A 17,291-nucleotide genomic window follows, 5' to 3' on the forward strand; every position below is an offset into this window, starting at 1 on the left:
GGTTTATGAAGAAATAATTTATTTTTGCTAGCCTTCTGAGATCACAGCTTTAAAAGTGGAGGACTCAAGGATTTTTAAATTCATTGGCATGCCGTTAATACCTGTAGGGATTATAGGTCTCTGACAGCATGGATTTTTGCATTCTAGGGAAATACCGATAATCCCAGTTTTGCAACTCTCTTGCATCGGTAGATACTGCATTTGGGATAAGTTGATGAAAAGACAATAAAAAGATAGGCTTCATATTTATTTAATTCTTTTAGAAATGTTGTTATACATAGTCTAATGTCTGCTAAAGAGGTGGAATAGACTTGCCAGAATATTCTGGGCACTTATCTTTCATGAGAATCCAGAAAATAAAACTCTGGACTGAGTCAGCAAAGCACTAAACACATACTGATCCTAGTGGCATAGTTGTTTCCATATCTGGAATAACTTGTTATCCAAGTTATAAATTGTGTTGCTATATCTACTTAAAAATTTGAATTCTTGCACTGTGCTGTGTGGTATTGTTGACTTAGTGATATGGTTTTTATTGCAGTGTTCCTAATTGTATGGGTTCATAAGTTTTTTCTAACATACAACACAACTCATCTCTTCATTTTAAGGTTTTTATGTTTATGTTCATGTGATTAAATCTCCTTCTGAGCTCCATTATAATGGTTAAAGAGAGGCAGTGATCACCTCCTTTCTTTCAGTTCTCATCCTGCATTCCCTCCTTTCCACTACAGAAAATTCTGGAGTTTCATGCATGTTTTCATTTACTTTTGGCTCTCTGCTTTTTTAATGTGTAGCAGTTCAAAAATCAAAAATTTAAACCTGAGCTACTAAAGAATGGGCTGGAGCTCAAATGCATCACCAATTGGAAAGAAGAAAATAAATATTCCATCCCTGCTTCTGTGCCTGAAGGGCAGCAATAGTTAAATGCTGTTGTCTAAATGAAGCAGGCCAGATGAAAAAAATGAATAAAGTTGTGGTCCTTTTTTTCTGTACTTATCATCAAGGAATTTAAAACATGTGTAGTTTATACAGAATTTTACCACAAGAATACATACCCAAGAGTTCTTGGTCATATTCTGGCGTCCTCTTGAACTGTGGTGCTGGCACCAACTGAAGACAGGCTGTGAGTTCATCTGAACAAATCACAGTGTTTTTATATCACAATAGTGTTTTCTATTTGAGAGAGTAGTTAAAATGCTCTGTTCCACTAAACACTGTGGTTTCCCTGTTACTCTTGTGTCTTTTCTTTGAAAAAGAGCAAGCAAATGTGATCTTAGTTTTGTCACGTGTTTCCATGTGAAAAAATGTCTTCATATTGTCTTAACAGGGAGATTCACCCAGAGGGATTGCCACAGGCGTACACTATCATTCTGTTATTCCGTCTTCTGCCAGAATCCCCCAATGAGCCTTTTGCAATTTGGCAGATTACAGACAGAGATTACAAACCACAAGTTGGAGTTGTGCTTGACCGTAAGGATGATTATACTTATTGCATAGAGAAGTTACATGTTAGTTTGCATGTGTTCTTACCAAATATTTCCAAACCCAAAGGCATTTCTACATGAAAAAAGGATTATACATTTTTAGTTTTAAGAGATTTCTTTTAGAGTTTGTACATCTATAGTTCAACTAAGAATAATTCATCTAAACTACATTTCAACTTTGGTATTAACTCTAAAATCAAAGGAAAGTTCATCTATATATTTACAGGTCATTAGGATCATCTAAGATTTGTGTTTACCCAAATAAAGAGTAAACTAGATTTTATCCATAAGTGTGTATTAGGATGGTGGTTTCAGTAGTACACATGAAATGAAATATGTTATTTTTATTTTTTACAGCTGCCAACAAAGTGCTGTCATTCTTTAACAAGGATACAAGAGGAGAGGTTCAAACTGTAACTTTTGATAATGATGATGTAAAGAAAATCTTTTATGGAAGCTTCCATAAGGTAAAGGATTGAAATTGTGATGTTGCTTTCTGAAATACTGTTCTTTTAAATAGAAGACAACCAAGCAGAAGTCACTGTCAGGTGATTGTATCTGGTTTTTTGGATAGTACTTTAAGTTGACTTAAGAACTTATAGATCATGTAAAACAAGATCTCTGAAGCTATAGGTCTTCTTTGAACCACTATAAGAGATTTGTCAAGAGTTTGTCAAGTGTTTGTTTGTGTAAGTGGAGGGATATATCTGAAGAAGAAAATGTAGCCTGGTTCATACCAAATGAAAGAGAAAGAATAAAATTAAAGTGGAAGAAAGAAAGGAAAGGAAGTTGTGGTGAGAAAAGATTGCATGGGAGTGTAATGATTTGAAATCATTCAGAGCAGAGGAAGATATAGCCAGAGAAAGTGAGTAGGCGGGGAACCAGTGTTGAGAGGTCAATAGCATATTGAATAAGATTCTTATTTTTAACAAACCTAACACACGTGTATGTAGGTATTTAGTACGTATGAATGTGATTTTTTTTTTTTTTACTTGAAAATACTGGGCCTAAAATATTCCAATATCATGTTAACTGAGAAAGCAACAAGGAGAGAGAGCCCATAAATGGCCACTTTATGATTTTGAATGAAACTTACAGTTTTTGAGTTGACAAAATGGCTAGTGAAATCTTTACATGTTGCTTCATCTGCTTTCACTCGTCATAGATTTGTGCTTGCTTTTCTAATTTTGTGTGCCAAGTTATGAAACTTTGATCTTGCCAAGCTTCCTTACCTCTAGTCATCAGGAAGTGCTTGACTCATGCTACATGTATACCAAAAATATTTAAAAAATATTTTCTTGCTGCATTAAATATATATGTTTAGGGCAAGAAAGTGAGCTGAAATTGCAGCATTTTTGGTTAGCTGAAATGCCCATTCTCATGTTTTTATTTATCTCCCTTCTATTTAGTTTAGTTTTCATCTGATGACTAAATATGGCTTGAGTATAGCATTTGTTTTCTTTATGATACCATTTTCTACATGACTTGTCACTTTGAGGATACTGACAAGGGGTTGCCTCTGTCGACTTCCAGATACTGGAGGCCAAATCATCAACTGAGCTTTGCTAGACTAAAAGCCAGGAAAGATAACTGATGCCAGGATTATAATGTTTTGTGACTTCATCTGTTTAAAACACTGGTGATTACGAAAATCACACTGTACTATAAAAACTATTGTTTACCTCAGAATTTGGAGTAACTTCCCAAACAAGTCTTATACTATATCAAATTATTCTTGTTTTAGAATTTATGCCTGAGTATTTTAGAATTTAGGCCTGATTGTTTTTGTGTATATGAAGAAATTTTTATGTCATTGATTTTGTAACTGATAGTTATGAGTAGCTTTGGATCATACCTACATTAAGCAGTTTTTATTTTGTCTTTGACATATGCCTTTTTGTTTTTTTTTTTTAATAGCTTGGTAGGACAACACAATTTTAAGGAAACATATAAATCTACTGGAGTGAGAGAAACTGTCAGTAGAGGCTAGGATGTATCTTGTTTTGCTATGAAGTTTGAGTCATCCCCAAGAAGTACTGTTTAGACCAAAGCAGAATGTAACATGCCTCATTTTAGATATCACTGTGAGAGCTGACTCTTGCTCAGGTCAGTGGTATGGAGCTCTCCACATGCTGTACTGCCAGCAGTCTGTTTTAAATACCTGTTGCTAATTTAGTTGATGTTTAGAATCACCTTTTTCCTTATAGTTTCTCTAAACATGATATAGTTGAGCAAACTTACCTGACAGCACTTACAGTGATGTTCTGCTCATTTACCAGAGCAAATGAGAAAAAACCTGCTAGCTGCTAAAAGTTATGCAAAATTGTTTATTACATTTGCTAATGAAAAAATTACAGGGAAAATAAAAATCCAAAATTTTGTATAATTTTAATAGTTAAATACACTAATACATACGGAGAGAAAATGATCCTAAGATGCCAAAAAATGAACAGGAGTAGCAGTGATTTGAAAACTATCTTAAAGCTTTACAACTACAAATTCTTGCTTAAGAGACTATTTCTTAAGAAAAAAAAAATCTCAGTTATTTAATGCAATGTGTAATTCTCTGTCTTTTTTTCCCAGAAAGAAATCAAAAGTTCAGATTTTGATAACATTTAAAGTAGCTCAAAGAGTCTTGGTTTAGAGCTATATTTGGGATTTTTCACCATGAAACTAAGCTGGCTTTTCTGGCTTCTCTCCAGATGATTACTAAGATTGCTGTCTCAGTCAGGTTGCTAATGATGGCATCAAGGGCTTCCCAACCTGCTGGGAAAGCCTTGTGCATCAGCTGTGTTGATTAGTTCCTAATAATGGATGGCAGTAGTTTCAGATGGATGAAGGAAGGAAAGTAAGATTAACACATTTCTAAAGGTACTTTTGCAATTTCTCCTACCATCCATTTTCAAATAAATGACAAATCTTTACAATGCAAGGAGATGTTTTCCAAAATATTAAACATTTTTGTGGCTTTCATTTGATGACTTACTGGCTCATTCAGTGAAATACAGCTAGCTACACCTAACTGTAGGGAAATTTACTTTGGCGTACTCAAACACTCTGTGTAACATAGCCATGGTGAAAGCTGTTGAATCTGGCAAGTTCCATAGGAAAAATTCTGACTGCTTGAGACAGTCATTAAATTTATAAATGATGTTTTGGAGAGACAGACAACTTCTACTTTTCTTACCACACTAGACTTCCTTTCAGCTTGCGATTTTGTCGTAGTTAGCAAGAGGAAATTTGATAATGAATGTATATCTTTCTGCTGATATACATATGGGAAATTAGTTTGCTTGGCTTATTGATGTGATTCACTTAGCAGCAGATCAGAACACCATCAAACTTTACCTTATAAGGCAGCTAGAGAGAAAAATTAAAGTATGTTTTCTTTCCTAAAATGTCCTAAATGAAATAAATAGTCAGAACTAATCAGAACAGATTCTTTAGGTTGGTGCCTTAGAAACTGTTGAAAGCAAAATATATCAGGGTTAAATAAAGAGACATGCTATTTACTGTAAACACCAGATGCCTCTTTTAATTAGATTTATTGCCTAGGCCATGAGATTCAGGCTGGAATTCAGATCTGGCAGTAAATCAGTGTTTAAGTGACTGTGTCAAGGCTTGGGAGGGAGCTCCTTATTTTTGATTGTTCTGGCTTCTTCTTTGGATGGATAGGTGATGCTCAGCAGTTATTCCTGTTTGAACCTTTTGAAGCTGATCTCATTCAACGTTCTGATGTAGATTTACCTCTCCTAATTTCTTTTTTTGGGCTAGTGAAAATATAATCTATATTTGCTATGCAATGTGTTTTATTTTATTTAAATTATGACAAATACTTAACTTTCCAGTAGAAGGACTTGCATATTAGGTACCTTTCAGAATTAGTAAGTTGCATCTATGACGTGTTTAAACTGGATGATGCAGTAATTAACCTGTAAATTTTGGTCATATAATCAAATGACTGAGTATATAATGTACAAATTGTAATGAATTTAAACTTTTGGCACAGCACTTATTTTGTTTTATAGAAACTTTGGCATGTGATACCCAATTGTACTTTGGACACATAGAGTTATCTTTCAATTGTTGTTGTTGGGTTTTTGGTGGTTTGTTTGTTTGTTTTTAAAAATTATTATTTGCTCAATGAATACTGTTGGGAATTTTAATTAAAAACCCCACTTGTATACACAGCACTGAGATATAAAGTGTAAGCACAAAATTTTAAAAGAGTTTTAGATAAGCTGTGCTGATGCCTTGGAGACAAATCTGCATGGGAAAATATTTGAAAGGGGAAAAAAAAGTAAAAATTCCCAGGAGATTGTTCAGGCACTTGTTGACTCAAGACATTTAGGGGAATCTCTCAGCTTTATGCCAATTTTTAAAGCAGTCATCAAATAGCAATATGCTGCTGTGTGGTTATGTGCTGTGATAAGAGAAGATTTAAAACATAAATACATACTTCAGGAATTCTTTACTCCTGATCTTTATGTGTTGATACTTTAACAATTACACGGAAGTTATAATGATGTATATGAAATATATATAAATTTCATTTACATGAAATTTAAATATATAAAAGGGTATATAAAGCCCCTGAAAACTTTCTGTTGCCTGAAGATGTTCTTTCATCAACTGCATATTAGATGTGCTAAAGTGGTCCTTGTTTATTTATTGGAGACTCCTAAATATTTTCTGTGCTTTCAGAACAATGTAGAAAATTCACTTTTGTAACATTTGCCATGTGTACTGTAAATGTTTGGAAATATAATCTTCACTTATGTTTCCTCTATTCCTCTGTTTAAGGTTTACTATGTTTCCCCCAAACACTTCCTTCTCATCTCCTGGTAAATGTACTCTCTCTTTATTACAATCATTCTTTTCTCGCTCCTAAGTGTCTTCTATTTCCAATAATTAATCTCTTCCTCTTCCCTGTTTGCCCTTGTTTTGGCATGTTTTTGTAACTAGACTTCTCTCATGGAAGTTTTCTCTTGCATCTTCCATTATTTTGTCTTGCTCTGGGCAGGCTTCTCTGGTCACTCCCAGTATCGCAATGTAGTTAATGCCTCTGGTTGAGTCATCTGTGGAAACTGAACTCTGGATCTTTGGGTCTGAAACAATCAACTCTCTGAACTACAGAGTGTATTAGCCAGTGGGCAGACCCAGGCTTATAAACATGTGTGGTCCCAGCCACCAGAAGAGAACAAGAAATGCTTATATCCACTTCCTCTCAAAAGTTCTTTTATTTTTTACTTTTATGTCATATTAAAAAATATTTCAGGCAACCTTTTAAAATAGTTAATAATAGTTAAACTATTACATTAAATAGTGTTTCTTAGCTGTGTTTGTATGTTCATCTTATTGACCTTTAATACATTCTAAAGAGGTTATAAATGTTGCAGACTTTCCCTGAGTTTGAATTTTTCCACCAGTTGGAGGTAAATCAGGATTACTAGGAATAAAATTTAAAACATTACTACCGAATCAGTGAAATACTGTTAAAGCATTAAAATAACTGTGCCCATGTGCCATATCTAAATATTTCATTAAACCTTTTTTCAGGTTCATATTGTTGTAACTTCATCAAATGTTAAGATTTACATTGACTGCAGTGAAATACTGGAAAAACCAATCAAGGAGGCTGGCAATATCACAATTGATGGCTATGAGATACTTGGGAAACTTCTAAAAGGCGACCGAAGATCAGCAACAGTAAGCAATAAATATGAATCCATTCATAATTGCAAGACCTTGAAATTTTCTGAGGAAAGACCTTAGAGATTAGGGATTGCTGGGAAACCAGTGTTGTATCCAAAGCTTTCAAGCATCTGTACTGTCAAACTCAATGTGCTTAACTGAGAAGTTTGGTCTTTATAGCTTCTTGTTCCAGCAGAATTGCAAGAACAAAAATGTAATAGCTGGAAGTTGCAATCTGGCAAATTCAAACAGGAGCAGGAATTTCTTTCTTTTAATAAGGAGATCAGATAGTAATTGAGTGCATGTACTGTGGATTCTCTATCATTATAAATAAATGGAGGAGTAATTTTTAATGATAATGTCAATACATTTCATGCTTAACAACATTCCTAACTTACTGATCTTTCAAGAGTATTACTTTCTTTTACAGTTAGAAATCCAGAATTTTGACATTGTATGCAGTCCAGTTTGGACTAGCAGAGATAGATGCTGTGATCTCCCTTCTATGGTAAGTATAAATGAACCAGAGGCTATCGAGACAAATGTTATTAATAGTAAATTTAATAATATTGTTATTAGGCTGTTATTAAACCTTGTACTGAGAACACATCTAAATCACAGTTGTCAGAGCAGCCAGTCAACTGCACCTTATTTAAAAGTTGTGTCTGAGATGCTAGAATTGAGCCCCTTAGAAATGGTGCAAAAAATTACTGTTATATATGTATTACAGTAATGTTTCAAATTATAGGTATTATAAATGGGAATATATATATTTATTAATTTAATCTGTTCTTGGAGGGGCATTCAAAAAGTTACTATTCTTTGTCAGCACAAGCTGTTAAAAGCATAGAAATACTAGAACAACATTTTGCTTGTGCCTCTATTGCTAATGCCTTGCATAGCTCACAAAGAAAATTTGTTAAAAATATAAAAGATCCTAAACCATGGTTTAGCTGTAAGTTTTACTTGGAAACAGGGTAATAGATAATCTTCCTGCTATTGTTTCAGAAAAGCATGCTGCCACTAAGTAAATGTCTTTAAAAGGACAATAATAAGTTGTGATTGAATTTTCAGAGAGATGAAGCAAAGTGCCCAGCTCTTCCAAATGCTTGTACCTGTACTCAAGACAGTGTGGGACCGCCAGGACCTCCTGGACCAGCTGTAAGTTACCAGCTGTAGCTATTCACAATAGACAAATATTTTGTTTTTTAGATTTATGGAAGTAGTTTTGTGTTGGTCTGTGGTTTTGTGAAACAATTGTCAGTCAGAGAGTTTCTATCAATAAATCCTTAACAACATGGTAATCCTTCCCCTTTTCATCAGCTTCTACCAAATCTACTTGCTTGTATGATCTTTTAATGTATTTCCAGTGTGATCACTGGGATTAGCTCCCCTTTGTTTGATAGGCTGAAAGACTTTGGCCCAGCCTCTTGCACATCATGTACAAGATATTTTTAATGGACTGAGAAAATATTTTTCCTGAATACTGAGTCAAAATTTCACTCCAAGGAAAGATTCTTTACTCTGTCAGGGAAATAAATGACTTTATTTTTTAAAGGGAGAGAGAGTAATTTATGGAATGGACATACTTCTATCAAGTGCTTTGAATATTAGGGAGTTATGCTCAGCCCAGTAGTCATACTTTGAAGCTATCAAAAGTGCTGCATGAGGAATCTAAAGCCCAGTTGAGTTGTATGGTAGTCTACTAGAGAGGTATTCAGAGATTTTGATGAATATAAATTGAAGTTTATGTCTGCAAGGACAAAAAATCCAAATAATAATTTTTCATGGGTTGAATTGGCAAGGCTGAAGCTGATGTGGTTTCCCTGAGTTCCTGAAGCATATTTCATTCTACTACTCTTTTTAGCAGTGTGATCTGTGCACTTCAAAACTTTGGGACTTCAATTAAGAGTTTGTTAAAGAGAATTCATAATGCACACTAGTATTATGCACCTTTGTTTTCTGTGTATGAAATACATTTTCTTTCCAAATACTCAATTTAGGGTGGACCAGGCGCTAAAGGTCCCAGAGGAGAAAGGGGTTTGACTGGATCATCTGTAAGTATGTTTACCAAACTGCATCTATAATGATGTTACTACAGGCTTACCTGTACGAAAATTTTTATGTTTAGTTTAAGAATGTAGCTTAAAAAGTAGGTTGAAAATATGCCTATTTGTTACTTATGTGCAGCCTGCCTATTTGAGACCATATATTACAGTGTGTGTAGCCTAAAAGGCATTGGCCACACGTCAGGATACTGGGATTATGTACATTAGAGTGTTAATATGCACTCTGCAGCATTATTGTTCTCTCTTCTGTACAGAGGACATGGCAGTGCTTCTAACTGGCAGTGCCAGAGGGCATGTATTGGCCTGAGACTGCCAATATGAATCAGAGAATAGCTTATGAAAGGGTATGCCTCTGGAACAGCTATTTCCACCATTGTTCTGAAGTATTTAATGTGTTTCCAGCTTTCTGACTTACCTTAAGTGTCTAACCCAAAGCATTTTGCAGTTCTGGATTTCAGACTGGATTGTCATTTACAATTTTGTTTTAATTTTCTGTTTTAAGGGGCCTCCTGGTCCTCGTGGTGAGACAGGTCCTCCGGGTCCTCAAGGTCCTCCAGGTCCACAGGGTCCCAATGGGCTGTCAATCCCAGGAGAACCGGTGAGTGGCCCTTTTGAGTGCCATCAGCAGGCAGTGTGTGTGGAGCCAGAGCTCTCCATGGGGATGGTGGTCTTGGGAAGAGGGTGGCAGATTTGCCAGAGCATTTGTTTGTCCCTGCAACACAGTAGTATTGTGAAATACACCTCTTTCTGAAACAAGTCTCTTAATACAATAGTATTTTCTGTCCTGAATGTTACATGTGCTTATAAGATTCTAATGAAGGGACGAAGTCTGAGTGCTGTAATTAAGTTGTACTACACTGTTTTCAGTCTTAATGGCTTTTCTGTAGAGTTGCTAGGCATAAAGGACTCAAAACAATCAAACTGTGGTATGGGAAAATTAAGCATGCAGAATTACTTTGAAGACTTTCCCACAGCCTTACATGTTTCACTTCTATATTCTGGCTTAAATCAGTAGCTAGGGGTTTTATTGGCAACAGCATCCATATTTTAACAAGATGCTATTTCTGATTTCATGTGCATGCTTTCAAAGCCATAGTAATTCTTATTAACACTGATGAAGTTTCACTATGTTCTGGTTTTTATAGAAGGTCCCATACATAACTCTGCATTGTGACCGTATTAAGGCTGCTTTTGCCATATTTCAAAAAATAATCATCCTAAAAGCAAGAATATAATTCAGATGTTTCCTATTTAGGATTAACTTGAATTTTAATATATTCAGGAGCTTTTTTTATGAAATCTTTGATCAAAATGTAAATCTTATAGAAAGAAGTGATGTCTAATGCTGTGTAATTTTTCATTTGAAAATTGGTTACCTGCTCCATCTGTAATGGAATTTGGGAAATAGAAAATAAAATGTGCTTTAAGATAGACATTAGGAACACCTTCTGCTTTGTAAGGACAAAGTAGAATGATTTTGTTACCCTGTGTAAATTCTTTTCATGGTTATTTTGGTTATATACTGGGACGAAAAGTTTAATCAAGAAGATCTAGATTTACCGAAGAGCAAGAAAGGAAAAACATTACTTTTACATGTGTAATACAAATAATACATTTGTTTTTCACATTCACTCAAAGAAGTCTGAAGAATGAAAACACCAACATTTGTGGAATTTCTCATTAGCTAACAAGAATTTAGAGCGCTTTTGAGTCATGTACTTTTTGTTTTTTGAATCAATTACAATCCACTTTCTCAGTCTATGTTTACAAATTTTTTGATTGGTACCAGTTGTTAATGCTGGATAGTCATCCAATACACTGTAAAAAAGAAATATTTTATTGTCAAATTTAGCTCATGTGGGTTTGGGCTGTGAATTTACACTACAGTGCTGTAGCATATACAGAATGCAAGCTAGTTGTGAAAGGCAACAAATTGCTTCTTTATATGCTCCTACACCTTGTGTACTGGAAATCTGATGTATTCTGCAATCATTTGTGAAAATTATAGGGTCGTCAAGGAATGAAAGGGGATGCTGGCCAGCCTGGACTCCCAGGGAGATCGGTAAGTTGACACTTAGACAAGATAATGTCATTTTACACTATTCCTGATGCAACCTGGCTGTTAGACAGCTGTCTTTGACATCACTGGGAGTCTTAGGCTTTTCTCATACCTCCCTGGGCCACTGTTTTGGGAACACAGTTATCTTACACTTTGAAATTTGAAATGTAGCTAATAGTAAACCATTCAAAACAGCAAACATGAAAAAACAGCTGTGCTTGGTCAGTCCAAATGTCCATCTGGGCAGTTGTGAATTCACAATGACAGACCATTGGATTAGGAAGAGTACTCTGATAATTACCAAGGAAGGTCTCTCATCTTCTGCCCGCTTGCAGTTAAAAGTCTTCCAAAATAAAGATTGCAGAACCTTTACTGAACCCTTCTTTAGCAATGTTGCCTAATTTCTTCCTACTTTTGGAATCCAAATGGCCTTGGGACATTAATTGTATGCTTTCTGAAAGAAGAAAACAATATTAAAATTCAGTTATGTACAGGTTTCTGTGTTGTAAACCATACAAGGAAAACAAAAAATTAGGGTCTTTTTTAATTGGCCAAATTTATAGATAATCTAAGGTCATTGATATGCACATGTCATGGCATAATGAATATTCATTGGTTACTATATAGTCCTTAATTTTACTGATGATGAAAAGGCTATATGAGGAATGTTGTTGTGGACTTAGTTTCATGTATCAGATAAGGTCAGTCATGGGCCAAGGGCCTTGTATTATTTACCTGTTTCATTAGTCCTTATAACCCTGAGTAATATACTTGTAGGGAGTAGTTATGTTCTGTAGGAAACAATGCTACATGTACAATAAGATTAGACAGAAATGAGGGAAGGGCATATATACTTGAGATATATGGAATGACATAGCAATATTTGTTCTGTCATGGATATGACTTCTCGCTCTCTCCCTTCAGGGGACGCCAGGTTTACCTGGTCCACCTGGACCAGTAGGACCTCCAGGAGAAAGGGTAAGGTTTCCTCAGTTTATGTTCTGAAAAGACCAAATAATCTCGTTTTTGTGTTTTGTTGGATTTTTCCCCTTCTTTATATATCTTTCAATTTTCAAATGTTTTTTTCACGAGGAGGCCTTTTATCAGCATTTCTTGTGGAGAGACAAAAGCAGGAGGGTGGGAAGCACCTCAGGGGTGAAAACCTCCCCAGATAGCTACTAGTAGCCAGATAGATTCTGTAAAAATTGCCCTGCTCCCTCGCCTGACTAGGATCTCAGCTGCCTTCACCCACAGAGCAGTGTGGCCCCTGGGCAGGGCTCTGCCGAGGGACTCAGCCCCACTGTCTTCCCCACATTTTTGCTGCTGCAGGGGATCAAAAGGGATCCCTTTGAAACTCTGCTTATCTCAACATCTGGGAGATATTGGTAAGGAATCTGTCTGTGCTAAACTTACTGTGAAGGTCAAGCTCACCCCTAAATCTGTGGCTATCAGGAGCTTTTTTTGATGGAGAACTCTGAAATGTCTTCCTAATGAAGGGCATGTACACAGGTATTTCATTGTGGAGTTGTTGCAATTCCTTTCTTCTAATTGGTGTCAAGTAAATGTCTTTTTTCGTCACAGTGGAATATCACTTTTAAGATGACTGAAACAATTATTTACCTTTACAGTCAAAATTAATAGCTGATATATGCATTTATAACTGTCCTTTAGTGGGAATTGATAGCTGGAAATGAAAATAGACAACCATGTGGTAGCCAGTGACCAAAGAGGATACTGTTGGATTGGTGGGTCATGGACCATCAACATTGATTTGTGAATGCTGTGCTGGATTACTGAAACAGGATTTCTTTGCATTCATTCTTGCAGGGGGCATATATGAGAGGGAGGTGGCTCTCCAGTTAAGCATAAACCTCTGATTGTCCAGTTAAACCATGAATGAAAGAACAGTGAAAAGAGATATTTTGCTCTTCTGGGACAGAATAATGATTCCTTTTCTTAAAAATATTAAGAAACACTGATTTCAGTTTCAGTTCAGTTTCAACAGCAGCTGAACAGCTAAAGTGTCTGAAGTGTTCCACAGCCTTCTCCAGCATGATTTGTGATAGATATTTTAGAACTTATATTGTGGTTAGGTTTTAAAAGATAGGCTAGTAGTAACCAGCAGTATTGCAATTATATAATTGTAAAGACCATTTTTATCTAATCTTGCTTCTGTTTTTGGATAGGGTTTCACAGGAAAAGATGGTCCCACAGGTCCCAGAGGCCCACCAGGACCAGCGGTAAATATAATTTTGTATTTGATACACTCTGAATTGAGAGACCTGAGCCAAGAGAGATACAACATTGGAATTTTCTATTTCTGTCAAATATAAAATGGATCCTTTTCTCAGTCTCCTAAATGGGTCTGAAAAACTGTTGTTAGAAGGTAAGCAGACAGCTGGACAAAGCACATATTCACAAACATTCGTAACAGTGGTTTTGAAACTGGTTTCTGCCATGGTAAATAAGGGAGGAACCAGTTTCTCTGGTTCTTTAGCCATCATCTTTAAATGCATAGCTAGGTCTTCTAAAATCAATTAGCTTATTACTTGTACACTGATGGAAACAAGCACTGTTATTACAAATTTTTCTTGACAAGAGTACTTGAAGATTAGCTCTTTCTTAAAGAGCTGCTTCATTGTGTTTTGTGGGATGTGGGGCCATGCTAGAAAAGAGGCTGGCTGTTAGAGAAAAGCCTACGTTGGACCAGAAAACCTGAGATAGGCAAGTTGCTGCAACTCCATGTCACCAGGCCCAACCTGCAGCAAGCTGGAAAGTGCATTTCCAGAAGGCAGCTGCACAGAGTACATATTTGCATTACATATAGACAGCAGTCTCTAAGGTAGGTCTTGGGCTGGCCCCACTCTCCCACAATTGTTTCTTATATTCCTTTGTGAATGTGCAGATGAGCTTTTGTCACATAATCGGATACTGGTCTTTTAATTTTTGTACTTATCTAGTATCATTAGAATGGATTTTGGTCTTGTTGTGGATTTTTACATGGATCACAGACCTGCTAGGTGAACTTAGAAGACCAAACTCTTTTGTACTGCTTTAGGTTTCGATCATTAAAAATGTTACCAAAAGCATATACACACTCTGCATCTTTCAGTGCTGAAATTCCTGTTAAACTGTGGTGTTACATAAAAGAACACATTTCCAAGAAGAAACAAACTGTTTATTCCATAAAAAAAATTTCAAGCCTGATATGCACCTAGCAGAAAACAACCTGATAAGGAGCCATTTTCAATATTTCTTGGTACTCAATGCATTAGCACATTTCTTATTAGCTCTTAGATTATGTATTTCCACAATTAATTTTACATGTCTTCTGTTGCAGGGTGCTCCTGGAGTTCCAGGAGTTGCTGGCCCAAGTGGAAAACCAGGGAAACCGGGAGATCGTGGGACACCAGTAAGATAATGATACATTTAGAGTATCAAATTTAAAATTATAGTCTGTTGATGAATGCGAGACTTCTGCTGCTTTAAATAGTTGTCTTGTACTTATGATGGTGGTTAATACAGTGGAGCTGACCTAAACCCACAAATCTTTCTTAAAGAACAATTTTATTTTTACAGTATGCCATTTTGCTGAGTTTAATAGTTGGGGCTGGAAATTGTGGTCTCTGGTTTCCACTAAAAAGATCGTAGGCTATTATGTGCCAAGACATATATTCATTCCTACACTGCATAAGCATGAAAAACTAGGTCAGCAAAATGATTGTCTTTAAAAGTCTTTACATTGGTGCAAGTGTGTGTAGTAAAATAGTGATAAACTGCTGAAGGTGGACAATCTTTGATAATATTACATAATCAGTTCTGTTTGCAAATGTTTCATTCTTTTTACAATGTTAATTCAAAATTATTTAGGAGTGGTTTCTGTGGGTTCTATTCAATCTTTTAAAGTGCTTCCTGAACAGGGAGAAAGAGCAGGAGGTGCTGCCTCTTACAAACAGTTTCAGGAGAAATTGAATTTGATTCGTGTATAGGATTTCTGAGAAACTATGCTTGAGTCAGGGGTGGAGACAGAAGGTGAAATGAGATGTCATTCATTACTTGCGAATAATGTATGGCATCTAGAATTTTCCATCCTGCCTCAGTGTAGTTGTATATAAAAATGGATAATTTGAAAAACTATGTAGTAGGCTGGGAAACTTGATGGCCATGAAGTGGACGCTCAGGAGCATGTGGAAGCTCCCGGGATCACCTGGAAGCTGGTGAACATGCTGAATTTAGCCTGTGGTTTGCCAGACTGTAAATTCCATTTCTCTTTGTAGCAGGACATGTAGTGTCTTGAGAGAAAGTCTTGAAGCTTTCCAGCCTTTAGATATACATTTCTAATGGGATATTCATGCTTGGTTACACGTTGACTAGACATGGCCGGAGCACAAAGTGCTGTGCTTTGCTCACAAGGGAGCTTTAAATTGTCAGGTGTATCTGATTTTTCCTTCACCTGGGACAATGGATAGCTGAGCCAGTTCAGAACCAAAGATCTTCTGCGATGAGTTTAGAAGGAAATATGGCTACAAGCCCAATTTAAAGGCTTTTGCAAAGCAAGTCAGTCAACTCCTGTCCAAGCAGCATGTCTAAATTCTCCTGCACTCTAATTCTTAAGAGTTCCTTTCAATTAGGAATACATTTTTTCCCTGCCGTTATTGCACTTTCTTGTAATGGGACACTGCACATCATATTTACCATTTCTAATGTTTCTAGAACAGATCCCAGCAGGAATTCTGGCTTGCACCTTGCACAGATGTTTTATCAGATTCCTGGTGGACAGAATTTCAAGGCCTTCCTTTGTTTGCAGTATTACAGTTGCCAAAGGTGTGGCCTGACAGCCAAAGGCAACTTGCAGTGTCATGAATCACAGTTCTGCCTGAAGAGAAAGATAATGAGGCTTCATACTGCCTTTGGTAAATAAAAGGAATAAATAATTTTTGACCAGATCCTCCCAGTTTTTCTTCTACCTGAACAATCTGTACTGCTAGTACTATTAAATGAAAATCAGGAGAAAGACCCCTGCAAACCAAGGGATATTGCATTCCAGGTAAAAGACATACCATTACTTGCAAATGATGAGAGCCTTGGTGTTATGAAGTTACCCCTAGAGAATGTGGTGAGCTGGAGCTCCTTCCTGTGCTAAGCTGAGGCAGACCACACCGTAAACATTTCTCTACCTCACTGTGTACTTATCCTAGAACAAGTATATCCTAGAAGTGTTAACTGAATTTTCATGGAAATTGGAATTTTCATGGAAATTGGCTTTTTGGTCTGCTTACAAGTACCTCCAAGAGAAACTTAGATATTTTTTCCAGTGTAGCAACAAAATGGCTGAGAAAGGAACCGTAAGAACACAAATGAGTTGCTAGCCTATTGAGAACTGTGCGCAGGCTGTCCTAGAGGAGATTACAATATTTGTTGTCTGTCTGGTCAGATAATGAGAATTCCATAGTGGTTCATACACATATCATAAAGGTAATAACCATCAACAGTAAGAAAGACTCATTAAACTAGAAGAGGATATTGGTTCAAGAAGAAATGGATGTATTTTCTATGAATAAATATAATGGGAAATAGAAGATGTTGGACTATTAGAGGGGAAAGGTTCCAGTACTTGTTGTTTTATAGGTGTGAGACTGAAAACAGTAATGATGGGTAGGCTGACTAAGTTGTGTTAAGTTAGAGCTGTCCTGTTTATAAAACAGACTCTCTGACAACAGGGTCTGACACTGTTGATTTAGATGGTTTCTGGGAAAAAAAGCAAGGCATTTAAATTTAATAAGTAAGGTGCTATTAAACTGATGCCTCCAGGATGAAATAAACTGTGAAAACCTTTTGAGAATAGTCCAAGTCTGTTGTGAATTACATGCAGGTTTTGAGAATTTTGCATCTCTGCTGCCATGTGTTCACTGCTCTTGTATCCATCTATAGAGATGTCCTACATGAGTTCTCAAAAAGGCGCTGCTTTGGGAGCAATGAGCTGGT

General features: G+C 36.2%; 1 protein-coding gene across 3 annotated transcripts in view; it reads left to right on the plus strand.

The window, feature by feature from the left end:
- COL12A1 (collagen type XII alpha 1 chain) overlaps nucleotides 1–17,291 on the plus strand; it is a 100,262-nt gene that overhangs the window by 72,187 nt on the left and 10,784 nt on the right. For all 3 annotated transcript variants that reach the window (XM_015622891.3, XM_015622892.3, XM_019006140.2), the window contains exons 50-60: nucleotides 1,328–1,470; nucleotides 1,842–1,951; nucleotides 7,044–7,193; nucleotides 7,609–7,686; nucleotides 8,253–8,339; nucleotides 9,182–9,235; nucleotides 9,750–9,845; nucleotides 11,256–11,309; nucleotides 12,231–12,284; nucleotides 13,493–13,546; nucleotides 14,647–14,718. In XM_015622891.3, coding sequence (XP_015478377.1) covers nucleotides 1,328–1,470; nucleotides 1,842–1,951; nucleotides 7,044–7,193; nucleotides 7,609–7,686; nucleotides 8,253–8,339; nucleotides 9,182–9,235; nucleotides 9,750–9,845; nucleotides 11,256–11,309; nucleotides 12,231–12,284; nucleotides 13,493–13,546; nucleotides 14,647–14,718 — 952 coding nt within the window. The remainder of the gene's footprint in view (nucleotides 1–1,327; nucleotides 1,471–1,841; nucleotides 1,952–7,043; nucleotides 7,194–7,608; nucleotides 7,687–8,252; nucleotides 8,340–9,181; nucleotides 9,236–9,749; nucleotides 9,846–11,255; nucleotides 11,310–12,230; nucleotides 12,285–13,492; nucleotides 13,547–14,646; nucleotides 14,719–17,291) is intronic.

This window comes from Parus major, chromosome 3, assembly GCF_001522545.3.
Source record: "Parus major isolate Abel chromosome 3, Parus_major1.1, whole genome shotgun sequence".
In the NCBI taxonomy this organism is placed as follows: Eukaryota; Metazoa; Chordata; class Aves; order Passeriformes; family Paridae; genus Parus; species Parus major.